The following is a 13,758-nucleotide window of genomic DNA, read 5'->3' as shown; positions in this document are numbered from 1 at the left end:
ATAGGAGAAGAGAGATATCACACGGGGCCCGTTTTTCCAGGGCACTCACCGTGCACTCCCCCAGATTGTCCGCTGTTTTTCTTCTCTGCCCGGCGGCGGTGCAGCAGTGGGAAGCCGGCGCTGCAGCTCTCAGCAGCTGAGCTGCGCACCCAAGATGGCCGACGCCTCAAGGGGGAACCAGCCGCCCGCCCCTATCTCCTCCGTCGCCCGCTCCCAGAAGCCATCTCCCGACCTGCCATGGAGTGCCCAGGGGGTCCCAGCGTCCAAGGAGGATCCAGTCAGCAGCAGGTGAGCTGTTAGGAAAGGGTCTAGGGACCAGGATCAGTCAGGATTCTGCGGAGCTCTCCTCACCAGCTTCCTCTCCCTCTCACGGCATAGCCACGCCCCCCGCATCTCAGGGGTTTTGGAGAAGAAATTAAAGATTTTCATGCTGCTGCATTTCTAATAAGTGGTCTTCCAGAGAGTTATGACAGACTTGTGACTGCACTAGATGCACGGCCAGATGATGAGCTGACACTAGAGTATGTTAAAGGCAAACTTTTGGATGAATTCAAGAGAAAAACGCAGCATGTAAGCAGCAGTAATGAATCCAGAGCAGAAACAGCATTAAAGACACAGGATTTGCCTAAATATAAAAGCAATCTAAGAGAAACTCGTGAATGTTTTGTCTGTAAAAAGCCCGGCCACCTTAAAGTAGACTGCAGAATTTGGAAAGTAAGAATGAATCAGCTTAAAAAGCAGAACAGTCATCAAAGGGTTAAAACAGCTGTAAAGGAAGATTCTGCATGTCCTGAAGCTGCATTTAATGCCAGAACAAGCCCATCTGCAAAGTCTATATGGTGCATAGATTCTGGTGCAAGTAGCAATATGACAAATAATAAGGATTTCTTCACTGACCTTAATGAAAGCTAATCAGAAAAGGTCATCTTAGCGAATGGTTACTATATGACTTCAGAAGGAATAGGATACTGCTACCTCCACTGTCCAGTTTCCTCAGCACAAAGCAGAAAGATCCCAATAAAGGTGTAATGCTGCTGCAAAGCAGTAGCGCGCAACCTCCATCAGGGGGTGCAGGTGAGGGAAAAAAGGATGCACTCACAGCATAGCACCACAGTGCAGCAGCCAGGTCGGTAATGGACAGGGAATGCAGTACCAGAGGAAACAATACATGTGATCAGATCCAAGCCAGAGAAGTCAGAGCTGGTCAGGAGCAGAGATGCCAGAGACATGAGACAGTCAAACAGGTCAGAGATCAAGCCGGGTCAAATACCAAAGGGTCACAGCACGGGGAGCAAACACTAGAACTATTACTGACGCTGCCTGCAGGCAGCAGCAGACCGAAATAGCCAAACAGATCCCAAAACGAGGCAGAGAAAGTTAATCCTCACATGACCAGGCCAGGGAGAGAATAACAAGAAACAAACCCTGACCTGGATCATGACAAAAGGATGTTCTCTATGTTCCCAGCCTTGAAAGCAATCTTCTGTCAGTAAAGAAGCTCACGCAAAACAGGAATCTAGTTACTTTTAGAGATAACAGCTGCATCATCTAAAAGAAGGGTCACAGTAGGAAAAATCCCACAAGAACTTTATCAGATAAAATGAAAAGAATGAGTTTACGGTGCTAGACAAGATCTGCATATGAACTGTATCCATGTATGGCACAGACGTCTTAAGCTGGAGTCACACATAGCAATCTCGCTAGCGAGATCGCTGCTGAGTCACAACTTTTGTGACGTAACAGCGATCTCACCAGCGAGATCGCTGTATGTCACAGCGATCAGCGAACGGCCCCCCTGCCGGTATCGCTGATCGCTGTAAGAAACCTCTGGACATTTTTTTGGTCGCTGGTCTCCCGCTGGCCAGCACGCATCGCTGTGTGTGACAGCGGGAGACCAGCGATCAGCTGTAAAAAATAGAATTAAAATAAAAAAAATTGTTATTCTCACCTTCCGACGTCCCGCGCAGCATTCCCGCCTCTCTCCACGCTCCCGGTCCCAGTAATCCTTTGCACGAATGACCGTGAGACTTCGCGCTCCTGCGAGACTGTGACTCTCGCGGTCATTCTCGCAAAGGATTACTGGGACCGGAGCGTGGAGAGAGGAAGGCTGCGCGGGACGTCGGAAGGTGAGAATAACAATATTTTTTATTTTAATTCTATTTTTTACAGGGATGGCAAGCGATGCTGGGCGCTCGGCATCGCTGTGCTGATCGCTGGTGAAGCGCTCTGTGTGACAGCTCACCAGCGATCACATAGCGACTTACCAGCGATCCTGACACCTTGAGATCGGTGAAGTCGCTATGTGTGACTCCAGATTTAGGCACAGAGACCCAGAAGCAGTAAGGAAGCTAGCTCATCTTGCAAATGGTATTGAAATCAACCAGTGCAGTCAAATGATGACATGCACTAGCTGTCTTACAGGGAAAATGTCCAGAAAATTCTTTCCTAAAATAAGCACCACTAGATCTGCACAGCCTCTGGATCTGATACAGATGTATGTGGTCCAATGAGTGTTCAAACTCCTAGCAAAATGAGATATTTTCTCACATTTATTGATGACTACTCCAGATATACAGTCGCCTACCTGCTTCACAGTAAGGATGAAGTTCCACAGAAACTTGAAGAATATCTTGCTGTAGTGTTTAACAAATTTGGAAGAATGCCAAAAGCCCTGTGTGCAGATAATGGAACCGAATATACAAGTGGTAAGGTGCAAACCATTTTGAAAAAGGATGGAATTGTGTTCCAGACTACCATTCCATACAACCCAGAACAAAATGGCATATCCCTGGTATGCACTGAATGTCCCCAACTTTTCCCAGCTCCTGACTGTGTTTGTGAATTGCATTTACTATCCCTGGTATGCACTGCTTACCCTACTTTTTGTATCCATAATGTACTTCATTCCTCTTGTGGCTTCCATGCATGTCTCTGAGTGGGCAGTCTGTTATGAATGGGTCACCGAGGAGGATAGCAGGACCAGGCTAAGCCACTAGAAAACCAGAGAGGTTGGTAACTAAGCGGATTGCAGACCCCTGATCCTATCCACACAACTAGCAGTAGCCGTGGGGCGTACCTACGAAGCCCTAGATGCCTCGGCACAGCCGGAGAGCTAACTAAGCCTAAAGCAAGAAAGGTAAAATCTAAACTGCCCCGGAGCAGACACCAAAGGAATAGACTGCCCCCAAACATATATTGTCGGTGAGACAAGATGAAAACACAAACGCAGGCAGGAAAATAAACTGAGCAAATGATGGGGCCCAAACTGACTAGACAGGACAGGAAAGGAAAGACACTGTTTGCAATCACGCAAAAACCCTGAAAAATCCAACACGTCTGATGCACAAAAACACTGAAGTCACACGACTTCGCCCCCACTATATCAGCACTCTGGTATATACTGAAAGCAAGGCAAAAAGAGACCAACACAACAGGGGCCAGAACAAACTGACACAAGCAGTAACATATGGGCGGTGATCCAGCACAGCCCCAGCAGGAGCAAGCTGACCTGCACAAAGCAGAGATAGACAAAACCAGATCAAATGCAAAAAGATTAGCAAATGAACCACTTAGCTGAACCATGCAGGAACAGAGCAAGAGACGTCAGACATCAGACCTTAGAAGGCACAGGAAGAAAATCACCAGCAGGGATGGAAGGAAGTCAGCTGTATTAAATACACCAGTCAGAAATCCCAGATCTCCAATTGTCATCATTATCAGGTGGCAAGACTCTGTCAATCTGACCAGCTCCACTACCTCCAGTAACCACCAGAGGGAGCCCAGAAAGAGAATTTGCAACACCTTTGTCAATCTGACAAGTTCCACTACCTTCAGTAACCACCAGAGGGAGCCCAGAAAGAGAATTCACAACAGCAGTCCCTCCCCCCTTTTTATCACCTTTGGTTAACACGAAACATGTGGTCTGCCCACACACGCCCATATACCCTCGCACAACTGATCCCTCTCAGTCACATATATATTCAGGGCCATGCGTCTGACGTAGTCCGAGCAGGCATATTTCAAATTCCATATTTCAAATTACAGATTTCTAATTGCACTACTCTGAATTAGAATAGAATTGGACTGGAATTTGACTTTAAGGTGATGTAATAGATAACCACTACAATGCTTTGGTTTCTTTCCACTTTCACCCCCATACTATTCTATTTTTTTCTAACTCCTGTAATCCCCCCACCTAGTAAGGAACTAGTCATTTCCCCCTTCATCCTCCCCAGCCATCTCACCTCGTCTTCAGAACTGTTGCTCCACATACAATCCTTTTTTCTCTAGACATACACGGCAACATCATGTCCTATCCTGCTCCCATATTCTAACGCTCTGTCTGTTACTCCTCACTGCTGGTGACGTATCCCCAAATCCTGGCCCTCCTAAACACTTCCCCACACTCACTTCTAACACCCTGCCATGATCCTCTACACATTTTCGTAATGATGATAACCTCATATCCATTCATCCAGCTCCCACTCCCCCGATCCCTCTACCTGGAGCACTATTGAGTGCACGCTCGGTTTGCAATAAACTGTCGTTTATCCATGACCTCTTCTTCACCAACAAACTCTCCTTCCTTGGCATCACCGAAACCTGGTTCACCCCTCTGACTCAGCCTCTCCAGCTGCACTTTTTTACGGCGGATTCCATCTCTCTCACACCCCTCGCCTCAGCCACAAACGTAGTGGAGGAGTTGGCTTGCTCCTCTCCGATACCTGCTCCTTTACCCCAATTTCGCTACCACTCTCCGCTACGCTTCCCTCGTTTGAGGTGCACTCCATCTGCATCTACTCCCCCTCCAACTGGCTGTCATCTACTGCCCCCCCAGAACTAGCCATCTCCACCTTTCTCGACCACTTCACCACCTGGCTACTTCATTTCCTCTCTGCTGACATCCCCACTATCATCATGGGTGACTTCAACATCCCCATTGACACTTCCACCCTAGCTGCCTCTAAACTTTTATCGCTCACTGCCTCCTTGGCATCACAGGCTTGGCTCTAACCTGTATCTCATCATATCTAACAGACCGAACATTCGGTGTCTCCCTCTCCACACCACCCCCTCACCTTGCCCCCTGTCGGTGATCCTCAAGGCTCAGTTCTAGGACCCCTACTCTTCTCCATCTACACCTTCCGCCTGGGACAGCTCATAGAATCCCATGGTTTGCAGTATCATCTCTATGCCGATGACACGCAGATCTACCTATCTGGACCTGACCTCACCTCCTTACTGACCAAAATCCCACAATGTCTTTCTGCTATTTCAACTTTCTACTCCACTCGCTTTCTAAAACTGAACATGGACAAAACAGAATTCATAATCTTTCCCCCCATCTCACTCTACCCCTCCACCAGACCTATCCATTAATGTCAATGGCTGCTCACTTTCCACAGTCCCGCATGCTCGGTGCCTCTGGGTGATTCTTGACTCTGCCCTCTCTTTCAAGCCACATATCCTTGCCTCCTCCTGCCATCTCAAACTCAAAAATATTTCCCAAATCCGTGCATTCCTTGACCATGAAACCACAAAAACACTTGTGCATGCTCTTATCATCTCCCGCCTCGACTACTGCAACCTCCAACTCTCTGGCCTCCCCTCTGGCACCACTCCAATCCATCCTATACTCTGCTTCCCGACTAATCCACCTGTGTCCCCATTATTCCCCAGCCTCTCCTCTCTGCCAAGTCCTTCATTGGCTTCCTATCATCCACAGGCTCCAGTTCAAAACCCTAACTATGACATACAAAGCCATCCACAACCTGTCTCCTCCATACATCTGTGACATGGTCTCCCGGTTCTTACCCACATGCAACCTTCGATCCTCTCAAGATCTCCTTCTCCACTCCCCTCTTATCTCTTCTTCTCACAACCACGTACAAGACTTCTCCCGTGCTTCCCCCATACTCTGGAACTCTACTCCATCACATCAGACTCTCGCCTACCATGGAAACCTTCAAAAAGAACCTGAAGACTCACCACTTCCGACAAGCCTACAACCTGCAATGATCTTCAGTCTACTGAACCGCCGCACGACCAGCTCTACCCTCTCCTAGTGTATCCTCACCCATCCCCTGTAAACTGTGAGCCCTTGCGGGCAGGATCCTCTCTCCTTCTGTACTTGTGTGCACCTTGTTTTGCTCATGTTTATTGTACTTGTCTATATTTGCCCCTTTTCACATGTAAAGTGCCATGGAATAAATGGCGCTATAAAAATGTATAATAATAATAATTGCAGAGAGAACTCTCTGTGAAAGTGGAAGAAGTATGTTGTTTGATGCGAATCTACCTACAATGTATTGGGTAAAAGCCATCATGACAGCTTACCATCTTTAAAACAGAGTGCCAGGCAAAGCCACAAATAAAACTCCATATGAGCTGTGGAACTGCGAGAAGCCTAACCTGAAGCACCTCAGGATATTTGGAAGCAAAACATTTGTGTATGTTTCCAAAGAAAAACTTCCAAGTGGGAAGCACACGCAAAGCAAGGAGTCCTGGTGGGCTCTAGGGAAACTCAAAAGGGATACAGAATCCTACACCCAGAGACCAACACAGCAACAATCAGCAGAGATGTAGTGACTGATGAAAACTCTGAATTGCTCAAATTCCATGAAGTTACACCAGTTGTTGAACCTAAGAAGCAAGAACAAGAATCTTAATCACCAAACCCAGATGACGTAATGGAAAACACTGAAGTGTAGATAAGCTCTGAAGCCACCAAGGAAGACACAGAAAAACCAAGTCAACCTCCAGTCAGGAGATCAGAAAGGCCAAACAAAGGTATCCCAGCTAGACACTTTTCTTATATGGTCAGAACACTTCCTGAACCAGAGCCACAGTCATGGCAAGTGATGCAAAAACTGCCTGTCCACGAGAAGCAGAAGTGGATAAATGCTGCTAATGAAGAGATGGCATCCCTTCACCAACTCCAGACATGGGAGCTTACTGAGCTACCACAAGGAAAAAGAGCTATCGGATGTAAGTGGGTCTTCAAAAACAAATATGACTCAGAAGGTAACGTTCACCGGTTTAAGGCAAGATTGGTCGCAAAAGGGTACTCGCAAAAGTATGGTGAAGATTATGATGCAACATTTTCTCCAGTTGTGAAGCAAACCACATTCAGAACTTTAATGTCCGTAGCTGCAGTTCAACAGATGACAGTGAGACATTTTGACATCAAAACAGCCTTCCTACATGGTGACATTGACAAATCCACCTGAGGAAGGCAGCGATCCGCTGCTGAAACGCGTAGAGGTCTAATAAAAGGCTCTTCACTATCTACTTATTGCAGTGTGCTCTATTGCCATAGCGCTCCTCAAACTGACCACATACCATTTTTTCCCCAAAAAATACATGGTGACATTGAAGAAGAGTTGTACATGAGCCAACCCAAGGAGTATATTAAAAAGGGTGAAGAATTCCTTGCCTAATGAGGTGGTGATGGCGATCTCAGTCCAGGGGTTCAAGAGAGGCCTGGAAGTCTTCCTGGAGCATAACAATATTGTATCTTACAGTTAATAGGTGCTTTAGAAGGACGTAGATCTGGAGATTTATTCTGATGGAATATAGGCTGAACTGGATGGACACATGGCTTTTTTTGGCCTTACTAACTATGTTATTATGTTTAAGAGCACCTTGTTTGTAAAATGCAAAAATCTCTCTATGGACTTAAGCAGTCGGCAAGAGCTTGGAACTCGAAAATGAACAAAGTCTTGATGGATGAAAGATTTAAAAGCTCTCAAGCTGATCCATGTTTGTTTAAGAAAAATGTAGCGAAGGAGTGGATGTATCTTCTCCTATATGTAGACGATGTAATCATGTCTCATCAAGATGAAAAAGAATTTGCAAAGCTAGGTGAAATTCTCAACCAGCACTTTGAGACTAAGGACCTTGGAAATGTGACATATTATTTGGGAATCCAAATCCACAGAGAGGAAGATGGGAGTTTTCTTCTTAACCAAAGCTCTAAAATTTCCACAATCGTAAACTAGTTTGGAATATCAGAAGCCAAAGGCTGAGAGTTACAGACAAGCAGTGGGGGCGCTTCTGTACATAACAACAACAACTTGTCCGGATATCACAGCCACAGTCGGAATTCTCTGTCGACGTGTAAGCAAGCCACGCCAGAGAGACTGGAATGCAATTAAGAGAATTCTTCAATATCTTAAAGAAACTCAAAGGTTAATGTTAAGATTTCTGCATCAGGAGATCTCACTCTCAGAGGTTATGTCGATGCAGATTGGGCTGGAGATTCAAGTGATCAGAAATCAACATGTGGTTACATGTTCAAGTTAGGAGAAAATTCAATTTCTTAGTCCAGCAGAAAACAAGTGCCAGCCGCATTATCTTCTACAGAAGCAGAATATATGTCTGCTGCCTATGCTTATGTAATTTGGTTGAAACAACTTTTGGAAGATTTTGGCAAGCCATTAGCTCAACCAACAGTTACCTTGCCAGCAGTAAGAAGATTAGTGCAAGGACTAAGCACATTGATGTAAAACATCACCACTTACGTGACTTAGTAGAACGTGGTGTACTCCAGTTTGTTTACTGCGAGTCTGACAAGATGATAGCTGATGGTATGACAAAGCCATTATCAAGAGCCAAGTTTGTGGACTTCAGCACCGCAATGGGAAAAACAGGATAAGTAGTTGTTGAGTGGGGGTGTATGAGTGTTTAGTTGCTAGTTTTGTATGCTGTTTATAAAGTTTAAAAAAACCTCTCAGAGGCTCACACAGGGAGAGCATGTGACTGTATTTCCTGTTGAGTCTGTGTATGAGAGAAGCAGCCTGCTGTAGATGATGTACAGATAGAGACACGCAAATGATTTATTCCTGATCTATTAAGCTTATCATATATTGTTCCTGATTGTTCCTGAATAAGCAAGTTCTGTTGTCACACGCTTGGAGAGAATCGTGAGTAATCCGCTGCCAACACTAGTTCTGTGATGTATTAAGAGAAGTATAGTCTACATCACGTCAAATAATTATTCTCATCTTCTCCTTGTGGGTCAGATCTCTTCTGGAACACTGTGTCCAGTTCTGGGCACTAAAGTTAAAAAAAAACATTGACAAGCGAGAGCAAGTTCAGAGAAGAGCTACGAGGATGGTGAGGTAAAACAAGACTGAGCACAAGACTTTCACAGCCGTCCACACATCATAGGGGAGATCTCCTGACACCTTCTCTCCATCTACCTGATGATCCTGAGGAGCACTGGGATATTCTTGGTTACAGTCCTGTGGAAGAAGAGGACAGGGACATCTCTCTGGTGTTGTCCTCTTACTGGATAGATCTGGAGGAAACACATACAGGGACTGAATTCATTCTCTACATACAGATAATTATAGGCCGTGTGTATTTAGTCCTATTACCTGGAGATGTTAGGGGCTGGGGAACCTCCATTATGACGTTCTTGTACTGATCTTTGTGTCCTTCAAAATACTCCCACTCCTCCATGGAGAAATAGACAGCGACATCCTGACACCTTATAGGAACCTGACACATACAGTGATACCGTCATCCCCCGATCCCTTCATAGTGTTACTGTATAATGTCCCAGCATTCCCAGCAGTGTCACCTCTCCAGTCAGCAGCTCAATCATCTTGTAGATGAGTTCTAGGATCTTCTGGTCATTGATGTCCTCATGGATCAGGGGGTGAGGTGGAGGCCCCGTGATTGGGCTCAGGGTTCTTCCAAATCCTTCAGACACAGGGTCCTGACAGCAATCACTTGAGGTCTTCTTCACCACTGTGTAATCCTGGTTATGGAGAGACACATTAATAAATCTCACTACAGACATTCCCAGAGTCCTCACCTCTCCAGTACTGTCTGTTATTCCCATAGATAAGAATGATGTAATGTGACGTCATCAGAATCTCTCACCTCTCCAGTGAGACGGAAGAGGATCTCTAGGGTGAGGTGTATTATCCTCTCCGCCATCTTGTCTCTGTCCATATCCATCCTTGATGGGTAAATCAGGAAAATTCTCTTCTGTAGAAGATCTTCACTGAGAGGATCCGATATTGTAGAGACCTGAATGAGAAGAAGATGATCCGATGTAACATCATAAGAATCCTGTGTAATAATACAATTACTGGAGATAATAAGGGAAACATATGAGGAGATTTATTATTTTACAGGGTTTAGTTTTCTTCCCTGATATCTACCACTGCCTCTTGCTTCATATGGAAGGACATGCTGCCCAAGTTTTCTCCTGATAGGTGCCATTCCCCTGATGAATTATACCTTTGAAGAAACGCATCGTAAGGCACCCAGGGTCAGTCCAGGGCTGGCTAGACATTAAGGGTCAGCTGTGGACTGCCCTTGTAGGGCAGGAGTCTTTGGGGACCAGGGTCAGCCAAGATAACAGGGACTGACAGGGATAAATTCCCCACTTAAGTTATTGCATTTTGGAAATTGCCCCCACTGGGAATTTATCTACAGGTAAAGGCACAATTGTGTCTCCATGGGGGTTGTGCTCACAGCCAAACATCGTGTGGCCCTCCAAAGAAATGCCACCCCACACCATTACTGACCCACTGCCAAACCGGTCATGCTGAAGGGTGTTGCAGGCAGCAAATCGCTCTCCACGGCGTCTCCAGACTCTGTCACGTCTGTCACGTGCTCAGTGTGAACCTGCTTCCATCTGTGAAGAGCACAGGGCGCCAGTGGTGAATTTGCCAATCCTGGTGTTCTGTGGCAAATGCCAAGCATCCTGTACGGTGTTGGGCTGTGAGCACAACCCCCATCTGTGGACGTCGGGCCCTCAGACCATCCTCATGGAGTCAGTTTCTAACTGTTTGTGCAGACACATGAACATTTGTGGCCTGCTGAAGATCATTTTGCAGAGCTCTGGCAGTGCTCCTCCTGTTCCTCCTTGCACAAAGGCGGAGGTAGCGGTCCTGCTGCTGGGTTGTTGCCCTCATACGGCCCCCTCCACATCTCCTGGATGTTACGCTGCCAATTTTGGGGCTAAAGTCACATTTTTGTGAGGAAAAAAGTAAAATTGTAATTTTTTCCTTCCACATTGCTTAAATCCCTGTTACACTATCTGAATTCAGATATTGTCCTGGTCAAAAAGGAGAATACAGGGAGCTAAAGGGTTAATAGGACTCACAGGAGGAACCGGCCCATAAAGCAGAAGATCCAGGAGTGTCCGCCAAATATATGACTGCTCTGTGCGCACAGGACCTGTGATGAGGTCACAGGAGGGGAGGAGTCAGGGGTCACATGATCAGGGGCCGCAGTGTGTGCAGGACTCAGTGTGCTGGAACGCTCCCGATAATCAGCTGCGTGTGTCACGCTGTGTGATAGTCACAGCACCTGCATGGAGGGCGACACATGCAGCTGATTATCGGGAGCGCTCCAGGGATCCGGGGTCCCGATGCAGCTATTCGGTAAGCGATATTAGCCAATAACAACTTCTCCGACGATATTCGCTCATCTCTAGTAATAACAGCTCAAAGAAATTCACCAAACTTTTCATTAAGTTTAATAGTAAGACCCTATTAAATATTGAGCACGAGTGGGATGAACCTCTAAGATGACACATGTCCATTGTATTTTAGGCAAAAATAATAATAAAAAAAATATATATAGAGACTTTTTTATAATTTTATAATTGCAAGAAGAAAAAAGGGGCGATGCGAATGTGGCGCCACTGAGGCTCAGTCGCCACAGAGGTACTGCACCTCCTCCTGAAGTGTGGTAACCCAACATCCAGGTAAGGTGAAGACACCTGACCACACTCCAACACCTGCACCCCACACCACAAAGTAGTGTAGCAAAGCACCTTCGGCGGCTCCCTGCTTGGAGTATAGCAAAGCACCAATTGGTGGCTCCCTGCTTGAAACACGAAACGTGCTGGGAGGTGGGTGGAGTTAGTTTATATTACAGAGAGCAGGAAGAGTTGAGAATTGAGATGTCAGTTGGTTAGAGAGTTGGAGAGAAGATCCCCAGAGAGAGGGATAGATGGATGGAAGTGCTGCAGCAGATCCCAGTGACCTGAGTCTGCAGGCACAGGAAAGGAAGAGAGAGCAACATAGACTGAAAGCCTGATACTCCATAGAAAGGAAGATCAGTACGGAACGTGAGGATTAAAAGAGAACAGAGGACGTGGGTTAGAAGAGAACCCTTCCTAGAAGTTCTAAGCGCAAGGCCGGGACCCGGTCCCCGAGGTTGTATGGATACTAATGGTCCTGCAGCAGACACCGGAGGAATAGAAGTAGTGACCACTTTATTCCCACACAAGACTTGGGGGCACAACAGCAACTGGATAGTGAGCCGGGACTTAATAGCAAGGAGTCCCCGAAGCAGGCTACAGCTGTCTGCCGTACAAGTAGAGTTCATAAGAACATCGGACAGGAGGAACTCCAGTGTAACTCTGTACTAGGAGTACTTCATTTAAAGGCGCCATAAGAAGAGACGTTCAGAAAGGCACATATTGGCGGAGTGTTGGAAAGGAGTATTCCATCTGGCCTGGAGGTTGACTGAGTCTCTGACCCGGAGGACACGGCACGGAGGCGGGCACCTGTGTGTACTACAGACTGTGAGTAAAACTTTGGAACTACATGCCCTGGTGTCCTCCACTCATTCCTGCACCAACCTGCCCAGCACTGTCACATCCCTTGTGCCAGACACTACACCATCTACGTGTCACTTCACCTACTCTGCCCTGGGACTACAGCCCTGCCTGTGGAGGGCTATAACCTCATTGCTGCACCACACCATCAGTCCCAGAGGATCTGCATGCAGCGTCGGCTTACATCTCTATTGCCGAACACCACAGGTGGCGTCACAAACTATTCATCTAATCAACTACATTCCACCATTCAATCCCGTTTTTACATTGGGCGCCCAGGGCCACGGACCGGGTCACCGCTGCTGTGACATCTTCCCCACTGAGTTACCGGCCCGGTACCGAGTACCCCACAGCCCTGGGAGGGCGACCCACGAAACTTTGGGCACCCTTGGAGATTTGTGTACTGAGATAATTTTGACCAAGATTTCACACCTTAATTGGCTTGTTAGAGTTATGGTGAGATCACATGTGACAAGGAGCTACAGTCTGAGGAAAGGGCTAAAAAGCCTTCACTAGACTCCTGTACAGCTGTATAATGAGGCCCAGGCTTTATAATGAAGGGACAGGAGTGAGGGCCTGTTCCCAGGAGCTACAGTCTGAGGAAAGGGCTAAAAAGCCTTCACTAGACCCCTGTACAGCTGTATAATGAGGCCCAGGCTTTATAGTGAAGGGACAGGAGTGAGGACCTGTTCCCAGGAGCTACAGTCTGAGGAAAGGGCTAAAAAGCCTTCACTAGACCCCTGTACAGCTGTATAATGAGGCCCAGGCTTTATAGTGAAGGGACAGGAGTGAGGGCTTGTTCCCAGGAGCTACAGACTGAGGAAAGGGCTAAAAAGCCTTTACTAGACCCCTGTACAGCTGTATAATGAGGCCCAGGCTTTATAGTGAAGGGACAGGAGTGAGGGACTGTTCCCAGGAGCTACAGTCTGAGGAAAGGGCTAAAAAGCCTTCACTTGACACCTGTACAGCTGTATAATGAGGCCCAGGCTTTATAGTGAAGGGACAGGAGTGAGGGCCTGATCCCAGGAGCTACAGTCTGAGGAAAGGGCTAAAAAGCCTTCACTAGACCCCTGTACAGCTGTATGAGGCCCAGGCTTTATAGTGAAGGGACAAGAGTGAGGTCTTGTTCCCAGGAGCTACAGTCTGAGGAAAGGGCTAAAAAGCCTTCA

The 13,758-nt window shown here is 46.8% G+C and overlaps 1 protein-coding gene across 2 annotated transcripts; it reads right to left on the bottom strand.

The window, feature by feature from the left end:
• Positions 1 to 8,744: 8,744 nt before the first annotated feature.
• On the bottom strand, positions 8,745 to 9,999 carry LOC141077560 (gastrula zinc finger protein XlCGF66.1-like). Of its 2 annotated transcripts, XM_073564562.1 has the most exons (5): positions 9,892 to 9,999; positions 9,587 to 9,766; positions 9,381 to 9,504; positions 9,204 to 9,301; positions 8,745 to 9,057 (listed from the first exon to the last, which is right to left on the bottom strand). In XM_073564562.1, the coding sequence occupies exons 1-5, from the start codon at positions 9,967 to 9,969 to the stop codon at positions 8,983 to 8,985; spliced, it is 555 nt and encodes a 184-aa protein (XP_073420663.1). In that variant the 5' UTR covers positions 9,970 to 9,999; the 3' UTR covers positions 8,745 to 8,982. The 2 variants fall into 2 exon arrangements, with proteins under 2 accessions (XP_073420663.1, XP_073420662.1); XM_073564561.1 differs by having other exon boundaries at positions 8,745 to 9,301.
• Positions 10,000 to 13,758: the final 3,759 nt, after the last annotated feature.

This window comes from Dendrobates tinctorius, unplaced genomic scaffold, assembly GCF_039654945.1.
Source record: "Dendrobates tinctorius isolate UK_male_01 unplaced genomic scaffold, ASM3965494v1 ptg000456l, whole genome shotgun sequence".
Classification (NCBI taxonomy): Eukaryota; Metazoa; Chordata; class Amphibia; order Anura; family Dendrobatidae; genus Dendrobates; species Dendrobates tinctorius.
Note: the sequence above shows the minus strand (reverse complement) of the source record. Positions and strands in the feature narration are given on the sequence as shown.